Source organism: Cylas formicarius, unplaced genomic scaffold (assembly GCF_029955315.1).
Source record: "Cylas formicarius isolate icCylForm1 unplaced genomic scaffold, icCylForm1.1 PGA_scaffold_7__23_contigs__length_41026272, whole genome shotgun sequence".
In the NCBI taxonomy this organism is placed as follows: Eukaryota; Metazoa; Arthropoda; class Insecta; order Coleoptera; family Brentidae; genus Cylas; species Cylas formicarius.
The window spans coordinates 24785934-24802795 of NW_026844352.1; the positions used below are offsets into that span (position 1 = coordinate 24785934).

The 16862-nt window shown below is 33.7% G+C and overlaps 2 protein-coding genes across 4 annotated transcripts; one reads left to right on the plus strand and one right to left on the minus strand.

Moving 5' to 3' along the window:
• Positions 1–83: 83 nt before the first annotated feature.
• LOC132704528 (uncharacterized) lies at positions 84–15082 on the minus strand. 2 transcript variants are annotated; one of them, XM_060674563.1, is made up of 10 exons: positions 14875–15082; positions 9918–10235; positions 8321–8531; positions 8165–8270; positions 7856–8097; positions 7673–7784; positions 7401–7621; positions 7168–7346; positions 6546–6701; positions 84–611 (listed from the first exon to the last, which is right to left on the minus strand). In XM_060674563.1, exons 2-10 carry the CDS (start codon positions 10221–10223, stop codon positions 339–341), a joined length of 1806 nt encoding a protein of 601 aa, XP_060530546.1. In that variant the 5' UTR covers positions 10224–10235; positions 14875–15082; the 3' UTR covers positions 84–338. The 2 variants fall into 2 exon arrangements, with proteins under 2 accessions (XP_060530546.1, XP_060530547.1); XM_060674564.1 differs by lacking the exon at positions 14875–15082 and adding an exon at positions 14340–14472.
• LOC132704529 (serine/threonine-protein phosphatase 4 regulatory subunit 2-like) lies at positions 620–3669 on the plus strand. Of its 2 annotated transcripts, XM_060674567.1 has the most exons (3): positions 620–1009; positions 1046–2446; positions 2759–3669. In XM_060674567.1, the coding sequence occupies exons 2-3, from the start codon at positions 1580–1582 to the stop codon at positions 3398–3400; spliced, it is 1509 nt and encodes a 502-aa protein (XP_060530550.1). In that variant the 5' UTR covers positions 620–1009; positions 1046–1579; the 3' UTR covers positions 3401–3669. The 2 variants fall into 2 exon arrangements, with proteins under 2 accessions (XP_060530550.1, XP_060530549.1); XM_060674566.1 differs by having other exon boundaries at positions 620–2446.
• Positions 15083–16862: the final 1780 nt, after the last annotated feature.

Below are 16862 nucleotides of genomic sequence, written 5' to 3' on the forward strand. Positions count from 1 at the left end.
GTTATTAAATTTAAAATAATAGATTGAAATTATAAAGACTGTTCTTCGGCTTGGTCGATGGAAGAAGTTTGTTAAAATATAGATTATCAATTTTAAAACATTTTATTTATAAAAATATACATGCTCGGTCCATAAAACTAACAAATATTTACAAATTTACATCTAAAATAAAACGTATAATTATAAATAAAATAGATACACTTTCACCATAAAAATAAATTGTACAAATAATTCTAGATACTAATAATATTATTTAAAAAATGTACAAAACAAAAATCTAAACATTTAGACCATACATAAATACTTATTAATTATTCGGAATCGGAAAAGCCGTGATATTATTGCAATTTTAGTTCCTGTCTCAGTATTTTACCGCTGGGGTTTCTGGGGATGGAATTGATAAACTTCACTCCTCCGGCGAGCTTTTTGTAGTGTGTTACTTTGGCACTTACAAACCTCTGAATGTCCTCTTCATTTAAATTTTGTCCTGGTTTAGTTACTACGTACGCCCTTGGTACTTCTCCGGCTAAATCGTCTGGGATACCCACCACGGCTGCGTCCATTATGCCTTCAATTTCCATGATTAGATTTTCTAGCTCTGTAGGCGATACCTGGAAATTATTATTTACTTAGTAGTTGCTGGAACAAAATAAATTTTATGGAACAAATAATCGCTGTAAGGTTAGGTAGGTTTCTGTAATTTTACATGTAATTGCTTTCTAGGGTGTATATAAATTATTCACTAACTGTATGATCCTCATAGTTTCACAATTACAGCTTTTTATTAACCGTAGAAAACATGAAAACAATTCATCTCGTTCCAACCTAGCACTAGACTTCATATGAAAATTACTTACCAAACTCTGATAATGCTTATTTTATGTCAAGTTTCATGAGGTGCTTTTAAAAACAAGAATTTTTGCGATTGACTCCAAAGGATAAAATAATGACGTCATCACACACTGATATCACAATCTTTATGGTCATGTAATATACATAACATAAATTTGTAAACATAAATAATATTTAAAAACAAAGGAAAAAGGTACTTATTTTAATAATTGGTTAAACCGACGTCTTTCCGCTACTTCTAATGTCCTAAAGGGGTCTGTAAATGGCGAAGATAAGAAAATTTGGTAGCTGAAGGAAAAAACATGAATGTGGCACCGTCACCACGTCACCATTGAACCGAGCTTAAATAAAAATTTTCGAAAATTATGTATTGAAGTCTAATAATTCCCGAGACATATAGGCCGTTGGGTCACTTTTGACTAACCCTGTATATTTTTATTACACGTTTAATGTATATGTTTAAATAAAAATAGCATAAAGTATTCTTTTTATTTAGTGTTAAACACAAATAAATTTTCCTGACTCCGGTTCTGTATGTACGAGCGTGAAGTTCACGTCAGACGCATTTTGCGCGGGCTACTGGCACTGAACATGCACAGTGATTCGATAAAGGCCAAAGTACAAAAGACGAGGTTGACGTTTTAGAACTTTGTTTTTGACGCTTGACGATTTGCCTTTTGTTTGGTGTTTTGATGGAATATAGTTTAGAATAATTTCGTTGGAAAATATGGAAAACGCGGAAGAAATATTGCACAGTTTGGAGGAATTTTCCAAAATGAAGCCGAAAGATATACCGAGGGAATTAGAGGAATACTTATGTTTTGTTGCGAAGACGGGAGACCCAGTTTACCAATGGTCGGCAATCAAAAGTCTTTTTCGGGAAAAATTGATCAGTGTAGTGCAAGAATTTTACGAATCCTGTCCGATGATGGATATTCCGCCGTGTCCCAACGTCGATATGTTTAACTACGATCTCATGAAAAATTTTATCTTAGAGAGATTGGAGACTTTTACTGCCGCCCCATTTACATTGCAGAGAATATGTGAGCTGCTTACAACCCCTCGCAAGGAATACAATCGGATAGACAAATTTATGAGGGCTTTAGAGAAGAATATATTAGTGGTAAGCACTACAGAGCCAGGACGAAAAGGAACAGAAAATGGAGAAGGCATAATGAATGGAATAGAATCTGAACACGTACCTGAACCAGGTAATGAAATAAATATTGAAGAGATGGATGATTCTTCAACCTGGTCTCAAGCAATAACCACAAATCATGTTTCATTCGAAGGGCGAATAGAAGAACAGACAATAGATATGCAAGGTTCACCTAATTCAGATGCTTTCGATAGTTTGAAGGCGAGCAGTGAACCAGTGACTGCCAACCAAGAAAGTGTTATTAGCTGTACCTTAGATGAAGACCAGTATGTATCTATCGAGGCAGTAACTGAAGAAATTCACTCTCAAACCACTTTAGATAAAAATGAAGTAGATTTATCTGTGACAATAACTGCCGTGAATGTCAAGACTAATATTGTAGAACACATAGATACTCAAGAAACATCACCTGCCCTCAAGAAAGTAGCAGAAACTGTAAGTTATATTTGTTTTTATCTCTTTTATCCATAAAACATTTGATTAGAAGTTTATTTCTTAGTAAAATAATAAATAAAATAATCTTTTAGTAAATAAATGCTTTTAGAGTCCCTGAAAGCAATTTTTTATATAACTAAGATCTATAAGATAAGATAAGATTATATATATATATATATATATATATATATATATATATATATATATATATATATATATATATATATATATATATATATATATATATATATATATATATATATATATAAACTTGCAGATACATGCATATAAGATATACTGCGTATTTTATAGATACCAATTTTAAATGAAGAAGCAAAACCAAGCTTGAATGAACCTAAATGTGCTGATGATGATGTCTCCAAAGAAATTCCATCAATACAATCAGAGACGAGTTCTGAACAATTGCCTGAACAAGAAGAGCCACCACCATCTCCTTCAGAAGCTGGGGGAATTGAAAACATTTCACCAGAAACCAGCACATCATCTCCAGAAACTTTGAAAGATCAAGCCGTTTCCCCTGAATCCAAACCAGAAGAATTGAAACAGAACAAGCCGTCAGATTTTCATGAGGAAAAACTCGAAAATATCTCTGAAAGTACTGAATGTGGACAACTACCATCTCTAACAGAGGCTGGAGATAGTATTATGAAAGAAAATGAGAAAAAAGGTTTGGTAGATGCTGTAGTGACAGCCGTTGATGACAAAAATAAAGATGCAGAAAAAATTGATAATTTCAAAAATTCAGATGAAGATAAAAAAGAAAATAATGAAGCAGACAAAAGTAAAGAGCAACTTGAAAACAACTCCAAAGATGAAATTCAAGATGAGGAAAATAAGGTAGAGACTCCTATGGAAGTTGACCCTGCAGACGCAAAACTCGATGAAGGTGCACCATTGAAGGAGAGAGAAGCTAATTCCGAACCCCCAGTTTAATGTTAAATATCCTATTTGTTTATAAATTCCCTAGGACTGGTGAAAATTCTTGTGGTAAAGTTTTTTTTATTAATACTTGTCTTTTCTACATTTCCATTTAATTTAGAAAATTTTGGAATATGTAAATATGAGTCTGTTGAGGTTAGTTTATACTTGGGAAAACATTGCAGAAGGGATTTTAATTTTACTGAAATTCTCATTTTATCACTGTTGTGAAGGACTATGAGAATTGACGCAATTTTTAATTAATAAACAGTGTGAGTAAGACATTTTTGTTTATTTGATTTGATTTGTTAAAATCTTGCCTGTTATGAAGTGTCAAAAAAATCTAGTGTACATAGGATTTTATTAAATTGTTTGTTATATGACAATATTTTGCGCGTTTTGAGTTTAATCAAAGCTGATAGTCTGTGGTTTCTACTCTGTAAACCATGCAAAAGTATCTCATATAAAAATTAATAAATATTATTTCCCGATTTAATTAAAGCAACAGCCCAAAAAGGTTGGTGGAAAAAATATCAATCTGTGATATACTTAAGTGCATGTCTCACATTATTTTATTTAGTTTAAGTTTATTATACCCACTTAAATATGAATTGAAGGATAAAGTCTGTTCATAGATATAAGAAAGCGACTAATTGATACGAATTAAGGAAAGACCCGGGCAAGCTGTAAGAATGAAATATGGCCGAACAGGTCCGTACTTTGCTTGGAATTTAATTATTTGAGGTTTTGTTAGGAAAGATACTAAACAATATTTATTTATTTATGTATGTATTTATGTTTAAACCTAAAATAAAATTACAAATTATTTTTATTACCTACTTAAATTTAATTAATTAATATATAATTAATATTTTAATCAATTAATATATCAGTAATTATCCGGATTAGTTAATATATCAGTAGCACTATCGCTATCATCGCCTGTTTTAAATATTATTTGTTCTATATTATTTGCAATGTGGATATACGATTGTTCTGCTTTTTCTATATGTTTAACAGAATTTGCCCAACTTTGTGGAGGGATGTTAAAAACTTTGGTTTGTATTAGTTTGAGAACATCGGAGTTAACACGGGGAAAAACATTGTTACGGCGAATGCCAGATTTCAGTTGGTGCCAAACATGTTCAATGGGATTAAATATACAGTGGTAAGGAAGCCTTAAAACTGTGTGCCCTAGATTTTTTGCATAATTATCACCGACGTATTCCTTTTGTAGGTTCAAGCTTTGTAGAACCTCAATTAATTGCTTTTTGGTATAAACTTCGCGAAAATAAATGTCGTTATTATACATGTACTTTTGGATTGTTGCTTTTGTGTCACATGAGGAAGGGGTTTTAGTCAACTGTCTACTTTGATAACTTGCATTGTCCATTACAATGACGCTATTAGGAGGAATGTTTGGAACTAGTTTGTTTTTAAACCAACTTTCAAATACATCAGAGGTGGTGTCTTCATAGTAATCCAGAGAAGAATCTTTAATATTTTTCGCAGACATAGAAAGTCCATTTGGAATCCAACCATTTTTACACCCAGCATGCAATATAGTTATTCTTTTACCTGTTTTTCATGGCGCGTTTATTTTATACTTATCAGTTAAGTCAACCCAACCCTTTTCCGGGGTATCATAAGTGTCGAACCAGGTTTCATCCAAGTAAATAATTGGCCTTTGTTGTGTTCTGTAAATCCTAATTTTTTGTAGATATTCCAGTCGCCATTTCCAAATTCTAAAAGATTCCATTAAAACTTGCCTTTTGTCAATTTTTTTAAATCTAAAACCCATGTGTTGAATACACTTCCATAAGGTAGTTCTACCACATCTAACACCGGTTTCATCTTTTTCAAGCCTCCTAATTAAGATATCTAATGTAGGCGCGCTTTGTTCCTCGTAAAACTGGTAAATTTTAAGCCGTATTATATCTTGATCACTTTCATCTACACTTGAGAAAATGTCAGCATCGCTTCTTTTTTTCATCGCAGAAATGGGATTATTCACAATTTTCCATACAGTTGATGTTGGAATTTTCGTCAATGTGGCCGCTTCTACTAAAGATGCTTGCTTGCTGGCACTACGTTCAATGAAAGTCAAATAAACATTGTTTATAAACCCTTAGTATCAATAGAATAGTGTTTTTTCTATATTTGGGTGGGAGCATCTCCTGAGATACACTAGAGTAGATATTTTGCATAATTCGCACACGATTCATCACACGCTGTATTACACACGAAATAAGAATGATTACTAATAAACTTAAACTAAGTAGTATACCAAACCAAAGAATATTAAACACAAGTAGGTAAAATTGTTTTCTATTATGGACCACAATTTTACCTGAATTTAAATTCCGAAACATTAGGTAATAATTTTGTTGCATTGTATGTTAATGACCACCCTGGGATAATCCGATTCAAAAGCAATTGATCACTTTCTTATATCTATGAACAGCCCATACCAGCCTTGCCCTTTAATAACATCACTTTAAGATAAAACTTTTAATAGGTTTACGCCTTTTGGGTGTACTTTTCTTTTTTTGACACATATCCACCTACCTGTCATTCTTCCCAATTCTAATTTATTTGTTTTTCTCACATTCAGAGGGTTGTTTCCACCATTGCGTACACAAATAATAATAATAAATTCAAATGGAATCTTTTTTTACGTCTTATAGAAGCGTGAAACAAAACTCGTTTAAGTTCACCATATTTTCAGATTGGCCATACATTATCTGCGAATTTTTTGGAAGAAAATCTGTCTTTTTTATTGGTACACCTGGGTTTTATAAGAGGAAAAAAATATTGTTGAACATTGCCAAAAGTATAGATAAACATCTCATTTTAATTTAATATAGTTTTTGAACTAAACTAAACATAAACATAATGAAGCTTTAGAAGTTGCCACATTGGGGATTAAATTAAAAAAACTACGTAAATGTAAAAAGGCAATGTTACGGGATTCTCCGACTTATAGGTCTTGTACACCATGCACCGAACTGCCACAAACTATATATTTTTTAATTATAAGGCGGTTATTTTCTCCCTTCATTCATGCATTCTGCAATTTGACAGCACAATATACACATATCCACATTCACATCAACCTCCATGGCTACCCCTGTTCCCCTAAGCCACTAAAAGTCCGTACCTGATTTCCTTTTACTTTGATGAGTTCTTTACATCTGTCCACAATGTAAAAATAACCATCTTCATCGTAATAAACCACGTCACCCGTGTGAAGCCAACCTTCTTCATCAATTATTTCAGCGGTTGCTTTTTCATTATTCATATATCCCATCATAACCTGTGAAAATGCGTTTATATACTATTAGATTTTATACAGAGTGTTTTAAATTTGATTCTCCCGGATTTCGGAAAGGGTATATAAGATACAGGGCGGCAAAAATTGAAACAAAGTTTCATATCTCTTATATTGATATTACTTTACAAAAATTGCATAATGTTATAAACATTTTTTGTGGATTTAGGTACATAGAAATAGCGACTGATCTTGACCAACGCTCATCTTTATTTTAGGTATGGCAGAATTTACCAAAAAAACCTTCTGGTTTTTTATCTATTCTGTGACATTGATAGTTAATTTACAGGAACATAACCTTGTATATATGCAATCTTTGTCATAAAAAATGAACTAATAATCACGAAAAACGAAAACCAAAGGAAACGAAAAAAATTAGTGTATTTTTTACCGCTTCTGAGATAGCAATAGCGTATGCTGTACAAATTTCAAAGAAATGTGGTACACTCACTTGGGGTCCACGTACTAACAGCTCGCCAGCCTGATGCGTTCCGAGAGGCTCTCCATTCTTTAGGCTGATAACTTTTGCTTCGGTGCCAGGATAAAGCAACCCTATGGTGCCAATTTTCGATGGAGGAGTTAATATGGGCATTAGGAATGTAACTGGAGAAGTTTCTGTCATACCGTAACCTAAGTAAATAAATTTCTAATAACTACAGTTGGATTAAAACTTATGTAACCTACCCTGTCTAATGGAGACATTAGGATTATCTAGTTTCTGTCTGAATTTTTGCAATAAACCTTCTGTTAAAGGCGCTGCTCCGGACGTTATGCCCTCTACAGAGCTCAAGTGTTCCGTTTTCACAGCGGGATGCGTCGCCAAGAAAAGAAGCAGTGATGGAACCACAAAAAGATATGATGGTTGATGTTCTTCCAGGGCTTTAATGTAGTCTTCAGGAGTGAATCTAAAATTAAACACACTGCAATAAAATTCACATTTTCACAATAAATGTTACCGTGGTATGGTGATCAGATGGCAGCCCGTACGTAAGCTGATATTCATAATCCCGTTAAATCCATAAATATGGAAAAATGGTAGGACTGTGAGTACTTTATGTCTCTCTCCACCTAAAAATGAGAATATTATTTCCGGTTCTAAGTGATTAAAAGAAAGATTTTTCAACTTTATGTGTACTTACTTTTCGTAAATTCATTGTTTACCATTGCTGGATGATCGCCTTGGACCAAGTTAGCGACAAGATTCCTGTGCGATAGCATAACACCTTTTGGTAAACCAGTTGTTCCACTAGAATACGGTAAAAGCGCTAAGCTATCTGGGTGTATTTCGGGTAAGTCCGACTCGTGTCCTGATGTCAGTAAACTCATAAGACCATGCACGTTTTTTGATGCATCATCATCGCCGCCAATACAAATTGTAGATCTAAAACAATTACAATGAGCAAATCTCCAAAAGGTAGAGTAAACTAAAAAAATAATCTACCCCTTACTTGTATCCAGGAAGACTGGGTGCTATTGTTGTGGCTACTTCAAGAAGTAATGGAATTGTTATAATCATCTTTACGCCAGCATTTTCAAACTGCCTCTTTATTTCATCTAAAACAATAACAATGTCTACTGGTTGTAACGGAGTTAAAAGTTTTTACCTGGCGTATAAAGAGGATTGACAAAAGTGACGGCAAGGCCAGCTTCTAGCGCACCGTGACACACTATGATATATTCTGGAATGTTCGGTAGAAGTAAGCCGACAACCTCTTTAGGCTTTAAACCGCAATGTCCTAGTAGAGCTTGCGCACACCTGTTAATCAGCATTCGCAACATTCCATAAGTATAACTCCTTCCAGACGCTGCACATGTCTATAAAGCAGGTAATTAATATGCTTTATTATTATATTACATTCAATTATTAACAAAAAATTGTTAAGTCCTAGGTTCCTATAAAAAAAAATTATGCCAGAACTGTATGGCCATTCGAGTAATTCTTCTTGCGTGATCTTTTTCGATTTCTTTGTATCTTCTAGTAGTTATCTATTGCAGTGTGGTAAAACAACAATAAATATGTAGGTATATAAATTACTATTGGCGTAAAAAATTTAAACAAATTAAAGAATTTCCATCAGAACTAAAACTTTTGTTGTAAATATTTCCATAAATATTTAGCAAACTTTTTAATTAATTTACTATTAAACTGGAAAGCACCACTAATTGATGCAAATTGCACGTTACTATTAAAATTATTACGTACATTGCATTTTTATGAATATAACCTCATACCCAAAGTTAAAAATACTGAAATGGAGTGCAATAATCTTAATTTATATAGATGGAAATGCAAGTGTGTGGTAGTTAATTGTTAGCAGGCAAAACCGATGCATTTATATAACATAGTTCTGCCCAACTTTACATTTACATTTCTGTTCAAACTTTTCTTTTATTTGTACAGACCGACAATCTGTGACAACTAATTCAAATCGAATTATTTAGATATTGAGTTGCTCCAATTATTTGTCTGTCTGCAGTGATAATGTGATATCAGTGCAATATCAAATTAAGCGTTTCCCAGGAGGACATGTTTTTGTTTGTTCATTCATTAGACACTACAGCGGCGTTAATACAATAATTATCAGTTAATGCCATAGATGCGACAGAGAAAATTTGTTGGCGAATATTTAAAATTTTAATACCTTAACGCAACTTGGTCACAATTGTCGGTATTTTGTGTTACTAGATTTTATTTGTATCCAGGAGAATACATTTCAAATGAAAATTGTTATATACATTACATATTTGTATATTTTGTGAACTATATAACTATTATCTTGTATAAAGTTTTTTAATTAATTTTAGAATCAATTCACACTTTAAGATCTGCTTTAAAAAGTTAAGAAAGATTCGATATTTCTGTCTCTAAATGCCAAACTGCTTCGCCTACTTCTAAGAAGCTGTAGGTTTCGATCGATGCGTGCTTGTAGGCTGCTTACCTAACATTAGAAAGATCTACATTTAAGTGCGACTGTTATCTGCTCTTAAACATGAAAAAGTTCAGTCTTCGGTGTCAATTAGTAACTGTAAGTAATATTGATCATTTCGCAATGGATATGTTTTAATGAATTATTCAATTCCAGGCTCAACAAATGAGTAAATAATAGAAATTTTATCTAGGCTTGTATTTTAAAGGTTTTGCCTATTCAGAGTAAGTAGTATACTGTGTTCTTATATAATTTGTTGAATTCATATACTTACCGCTGCTGGTTCTTCCATGAAGTTATCGATCGACCGGTAAACATGTTGCACCAAGTGCTCGTTGGGTATGGGTCCGTGGGTACCGAGAGGAGATTTTAATATGGCAGTGCCCAAGTGTCTGATTTGATTAAGCCGTCTTCTGTTTGTGTTGTTCTTTGCGTAAAATTTTAGCGATGTGTTGGGCGTGGAGACGGAAAACGTTCGCTTGTCTTCACCAAAACCAACCACGGCCAAAAGACTTACGGCTCCACGTTGACTGTGTTGGATTACCCCATTTGAAACTTGTTTTAAGATTATGTTGGACATTTTCGGTTAAATCTATAAGAAAATATTACCGTTTAATAATCGACAGGTTTACAGGATAATTTAAAAACAATGTATGTATATGTTTCAATCAATTTTCGATGGCAAACTTTTACCTTCCAGTATTACTTATTAAAAAAATGGTTAAATTCCGTTGCTTACCTCTCCAAGGCAGTATTGTACGTATAAACGATTATAGTATTTTCGCGTTTGCTTTTATATCGTCGCCAATAGCAGATATTTATCATGCAAGTGAGCTTTATATCGATTTGGAGAACATTTTGGGTAGGAGTGCGGAGAGTTATCTTAGGATCGTCAGACGATTGAGTTAAAGTGCGTTTAATAATATTAACGAGATATAGGAAGAAAACCGCTTTCGCCACACATTTCACGCGTCATAGCTTTCGAAACGTCCTGTAAATACTACAATGCAGAGTCTCGTTTATCCGTTGAAGTCAAGAACTTTTTCTATTAGCCAAGCAGTTGACCAGAAAAAATATTCCCTCCCCATTTCCAGCACAGTATCAATAAGATCCAAACACCATCACGTTCATAATAATACACAAATTTTATTTCGAGCACATTTAATAACATATCTCGAATATTTTAAAAGTTATCTAGCTTAAAAAGAATCCCATCCATGTACCTACCACTTGACTCTTATTTCGAGTTCTGCTTGCTCAGTCGCTGTTCAACAAATAGCACATTCGTCAATAAAGTCAAAAAGCCTAATGTGCTCTAAAAAGATTTTTAATAGATTTGAAGCAAAAATTACATTATATCGCGCTTAATTTTGATTTAAAAAAATCGAAAATTTTTATCTCGGAAGTTACAGTAAAAGAGTAAAAGAACTTTTCCACAAATATTTTTCCATTCAAAAACATAAGTAAAAAATGTGTGCATTTTTTTTAATATTAACGTATATTTGTTTAATTGGTTCTCCCCATAAAATATCATAATTGTTCGAACAAACACTGCTGTGTCAAACCCAAAGTCCAATAGTCCGCCAATTAAAGGAACATATGCAGCAAGAGGATATCTTGTTTTTAAGTGAGCGGTTTTTGTTTAGCCGTCGTGTTTGTGCAGCATTTTTATTGCTGTTGGAAAGTAATCTACAATATCTTGTACTTATTTTACAAGAATAAACATAGGAAATTACCCTCTGGATATTATCGAAACAATGTTTTAAATCAATGTCAGAATACATCGATTAAAACTCAGAACTAGGAAAATATTTTCTTCAGTAGATGCAAGTTCTTTAATATGAGAAGCAACAAGACTCAAGTTTTTCGATATACAATGCTAAAAAGGTTTGCACACGAATTATTATGGACAATTAAAAAAAAAATATATCATTTTAGTAATTAATGCCAAAACTAACCTACTTTATATTAAGTTCCGCTTCCCCTATCACTGTTTTTTAAATCCATGTATGGTTGAAATATCCAATACCTAATTATCGGATTTTTTGTGGCACATGAATAATATTCACACAAATTTTAATAGAATACTATTACAGGAGTACTTCTAGGGTAAGTGTTCTTACTCCTTTTAATGCATGTTGAATTTGTTCCATCGGATAAATAATATGTAGAAAAACGCACCTGTACAAGTATAACTAATAAAAATAATATTCATGAATATTTTTATCTAACGAAATTAATATTAAGTAAATTATTTACTTATTATTTTACGGTTCTAGAGTAAAAATTAATTTATTTTTTTTTAGACGAAGTAGATTTTAGTTAATAAAAAAAAGGAAACATATATACCCAATGCTAAATTTAGTAAAATTGAAACATAGAAAAATTTAAGTTCTAAACTTACTTTTTGAACGGCCCGGGCTCATTCAACAACTTTAATCTCGATAAAATGGGCGGGATTTTCTCTTATTTACCAACTCAAGTAGAACTATTGAAAAGTAGTAAAATTGAATCGCACAAAATTACGTTTGACGATTGGTAAAAAAATAATTCTGCGCAAGCTATACAATTACATATGCTAGCAAATGGAATTAAAAAGGTGTTTAAGTGGCGGAAAGTTTAAATTTAGATCGAAGCGTACTCCAAACGTGACGTCGCTTTACTTTTTCGCGATCGATGCAATAGGTACATGCCGGTTTATACAAGGTGTTCGCGAGTTAGTTTTTGAATGCGCTTAGCTCTTATTGGTTGGTTTGAAATGACAGCTATCAGAGATTTCAAACGACTACGCAAGCGCACACTAAATGATCCCTCAGTACTTTCCTTCGATGTCGCTTCAAAAGTTCATGTACTATCAGTATAGGCCTCTATATTTGGTAGCTATATGGCCAAAACAAATAGTATGGTATGTTCCTTTCGGTCATCGCGATTTGTGGCACGCAAATCAAAAGATTTTTTTTTTAAATATTATCGATATTAATGGTTAGGTACAATAGTTTTAGCTAGTGTTTTTCTACATTAGAAACAGACCAGCGTAGTATTTTGTGTAATCTTCTGTTACCTTGCAAGTATAGGCATCTTCTTTGCTGTTAACATTTTACGGTCACGGAAAATTACGTAGATACGCTACCACCATCGTCCAGTATGCATGTCGCTTTTTTTAAAATTAATATTTCACTTTTTATTGCGAAATTATATCATGTATCACTTGCGATCCGTATCGATATTGGAATAATTCAAACAGTTACCAGGTTCATAATAGAAAGCCTTTCTATTTCCTTAGCTGCAATACGCTGATAAAAAGGTTGGTGGAATATTTTATAGTTGTATTCATCGAATTTGCAAACCTTATCAGTTCTTATATTGTGTCTGTTCTTTACAGAACTCGAAAATAAAATTAACAGACCATTGGTAATATATTATATATATATTAAACTATCGTATTTAGGTTAGTTTTCTGTTTATCATCTGTTGACGTTACATAGTCAGTAAAACCCACGTCAAACTGTTAGTTTGATAACAACGTCTTAAAAATTGTCAAAGTCTAATTATCCGTTTCGTTGACAATTTAGCAGCTATGAACTTTTCGCGACAATCTACAGTCCTTCAAAGGCAAATTAAGTACTTCGACTGAACAAATCACAAAGTAGCACCACACAGGCTAGAATGTATAGCCAAATTTTTCTTCGTCTTCGCTGTTTTGACTCCTAACAAGCAATTTTTCATGGCTTCTTAAACTATTTCGACGTCTACAGTCGATTGGAACATACAACTTTTGACAAGCTAAGAGATTAATAAGGACGGTATTCATTGTCGTTCCTCAGGCCGTGAGAATGTCTTAAAAACATTAGAATGGGCATGATGCCGAGGAAGTCTTCATGTATCGACTATGAATTCCACCTCTAGTGACCATAGCAATTTTAAAATGATGATCAACCACAACAACCGTATGTCTAGTTAGCCTACCACTTTTAGCAACCTCCCTTCGACCATTGTTTAAATATATCCATAAAATATTATGATCATTATATGATTCTGCCTGACTACGTGAATTACGTGTTAAAATTGCGTTTTTTTCATAATGGAACACTGACGAGTGAATAACCCATAAATATAACAACTTAATCTCGAAAACATGTTTTTATCGACGCCGTGCGTTATTTTGTTTTTCGAGCGCAAACAACCTTTGGACCATTTATTCCCAATTTCATCCTTGGAGAGGTGATTTAGTTATATACAGATGTTGAGAGTCGCTGCAAATTACCGCACACGGAAAAACAATATTACCGGCAGCAAATAATATATTGTTAGTTCGCATTTTTAAACGAAATTAGCCAAATCGAAAATTCTCATTAATATTACACTTGGCGAATTATAAACGCAATTCACCAAACGCCCGATAATTTTGTTGTCGTCTGATAGGAGATAATCTACAACACGCGAAAGCTTGAATCAATAATAACCTAGTTCTACAAAATGAATAAATGTATTATAAAATACAGGTTTTAAGTTCGTGACTTCGATTTAACATGATAGTACTGCTTCCCGAGAGCTGTCTTTTCGTGGCAAACGTCCTTTTCATCGACCAAGGGCAATTTTCAAAGAAAAAGTGAAATCAACTACAGCTGCTGCCACAATCTTTTTCGTGCCCAGAATCTTCGAATGTAACGTACAATAATTTGACGTATACACTTACTTCCTCCGGATGGATACCAATGTACTTCTTGACGTTTCTGCCCTATGAGCCAGCAGCATTTAATATAGTTTACTCGCGAATATTACTGCCTGATACCGTTACGATTGACTTTGCCGTAAATAGTCCAGCAATCAGTCGTATTTCAATTTGACCGATTCATGTAATTAAAAGCCGGTATTGAGATAAATTTATTGTATACATGCGCAACACCACCGCCAGCAAGAATAGTAACAGTAAATACATTGTTGTCATAACGTTGCATCTTGTGTTTGTTGATGCTTTTCTATCATTTAAAATGTTATGTTTTCCCACATGCCACCGTTATAATAGTAAATAATAAAGTACTTAAAATATAGAGTTTGCAATAAAAATTATATTAGCAGCTATATTAATTACTAGAAATCCGGTATGTAATGAATTTCATTACCTTAGTTAATAAAACTACAACATACATATGTCAAGCGAATATTATAGGTATATTTCTCTCACAAATAAGTTTCAAAATTAATAAATACTAATCGCAACGAAAACTTACCTGTATTATACCGGTTGCGGAACACAATTTATTCAAATTTTGTATGAAAAAGTTAACAAAATTCAATAAAAACACTAACTGAATTTCCTTTCGTGAATTACTAGTCCCACTTTCACAAACAACAGGAAAGTGTCACTGATTTTTTCAGAATTACTGAAAGCGACCTGCTCAAACGGCAACAGTGTTTGTTGTGTGTATGTATAGTAATAAACCGCGCATATAACGTAAGGTTCGGTTCATTCAGGAGTCCAAAGTCCAGTTTTCTCCGAAAACGGGTGTTGCCATTGGCGTCGCACGCGTAAATCAATTTTCTCGTTTTACGCTCGCTTGTTGTGTTTATTCAAAGGTCAAGTACAACCTGTGAAACGAGAGTGTCGTCTAACCGAACTGGAATATGTATCGACCGTATTGTTCTGACATGTTCCATTGTTCGCTGCAGGCTTGACATCACTCAATACTCTCATCATGCAAAATACTTTGTTCGTCTATTTATTCATCTTTAAAAGTTCGAGAATCAAAAACTTTCAAAAAGTTTATACGATTACAAGATTTACTACATCCATTAAATGTTACTTTAAGAATTTAATCGGTTGCATTTTAATAGTATATTATGCAACAAGTGCGGTAAACGGCATTTGACTCATGAGTTTATTTGACACGAGCGGAGCGAGTGTTTAATAAACGAGTGAGTTAAAAAGTTTACCGAACGTGTTGCATTATATTTTACTATATATTATTTTCCTACGACCGTTAGTATTTGGGTACATTTTCGCAAAACACGAATACATTCACTGACATGACTGTCAGAATTGACAAACGTCAAAATTCAAAGCGTGGGAAATATCTCCGAAAACATCCCATTGCTTCCAAACCCGTGCGGTAAAATCCCGGAAATGTCCGAAGTGCATCGGATTCGTGGGAGAACAAACTGACGTGGTAAAGTGACGCTTCCCGCACGCTAGATCGGTGGGTAATTAGATATTTTGCAGACGGGAGTAGAATTTTTTTTTTGCGATAAGCTAAGATGATGTTTAAATTTTGGTTTAGGTAAATTTATGTAAGATCTATTACGCCACAAGTTATTAAGTTTCCCACAACATGTCAAGTGTCTGAATGAAGATCATCCAACTCATCCTTCCTGCCCAGATGGAACTCGTGTTCTTCCTGCTTGCGTCTGTGCAAGAAGTGTCGGAATTTGCTGTGGTCGGTGTAATGTTTCGCACCATGTTAATCCGAGTTTCCCCACGTAATCAGAAACCATTTGTGTTCTTTGCGAATTCACTATGGGGCAGTAGTTTTGCTCCCCTACTCTGCCCAGATATGAGAAAGCCGTAATAGATCTTCCAACGTATATCCCAAATAGTATATTATGCAACAAGTGCAGTAAACGGCATTTGACTCACGAGTTCATTTGATACGAGTGGAGCTGGTGTTTAATAAACGAGCGAGTTAAAAAGTTTACCGATCGTGTTGCATACTATACTTTTTCTATGACCGTTAGTTTTTGGGTTCATTTGCGTAAATACAACACGAATACATTCACTGACATGACTGTCAGAATTTACAATCGTCAAAATTCAAAGCGTGTTAAATATCTCCGAAAACATCCGATTGTACCCAAACCCGTGCGGTAAAATTCCGGAAATGTCCGAAGTGGCTCGGATTCGTGGGAAACGAAACTGACGTAGTAAAGTGACGCTTCCCGCACGCTAGATCGGTGCGTAATTAGCTATTTTACAGACGGAAGTAGAAAAAGAAAATTTTGCTTTGCGTATTATCCTCTCTAACGAGCAATTCCAACTTAATGTTTCATATTTTCATCATTCGGACATATCAATAGATTTACACATACAGACAGTATCGTTTGAATTTAAACCATCATTTACCTTGAACTGTCCCTTTCTATTATCTACTATATATGGTTTTATCCATTTATCCATTGGGGACTAGCTGTTGGTGTGCACGGTTCCAGATAAACAATTTCATCA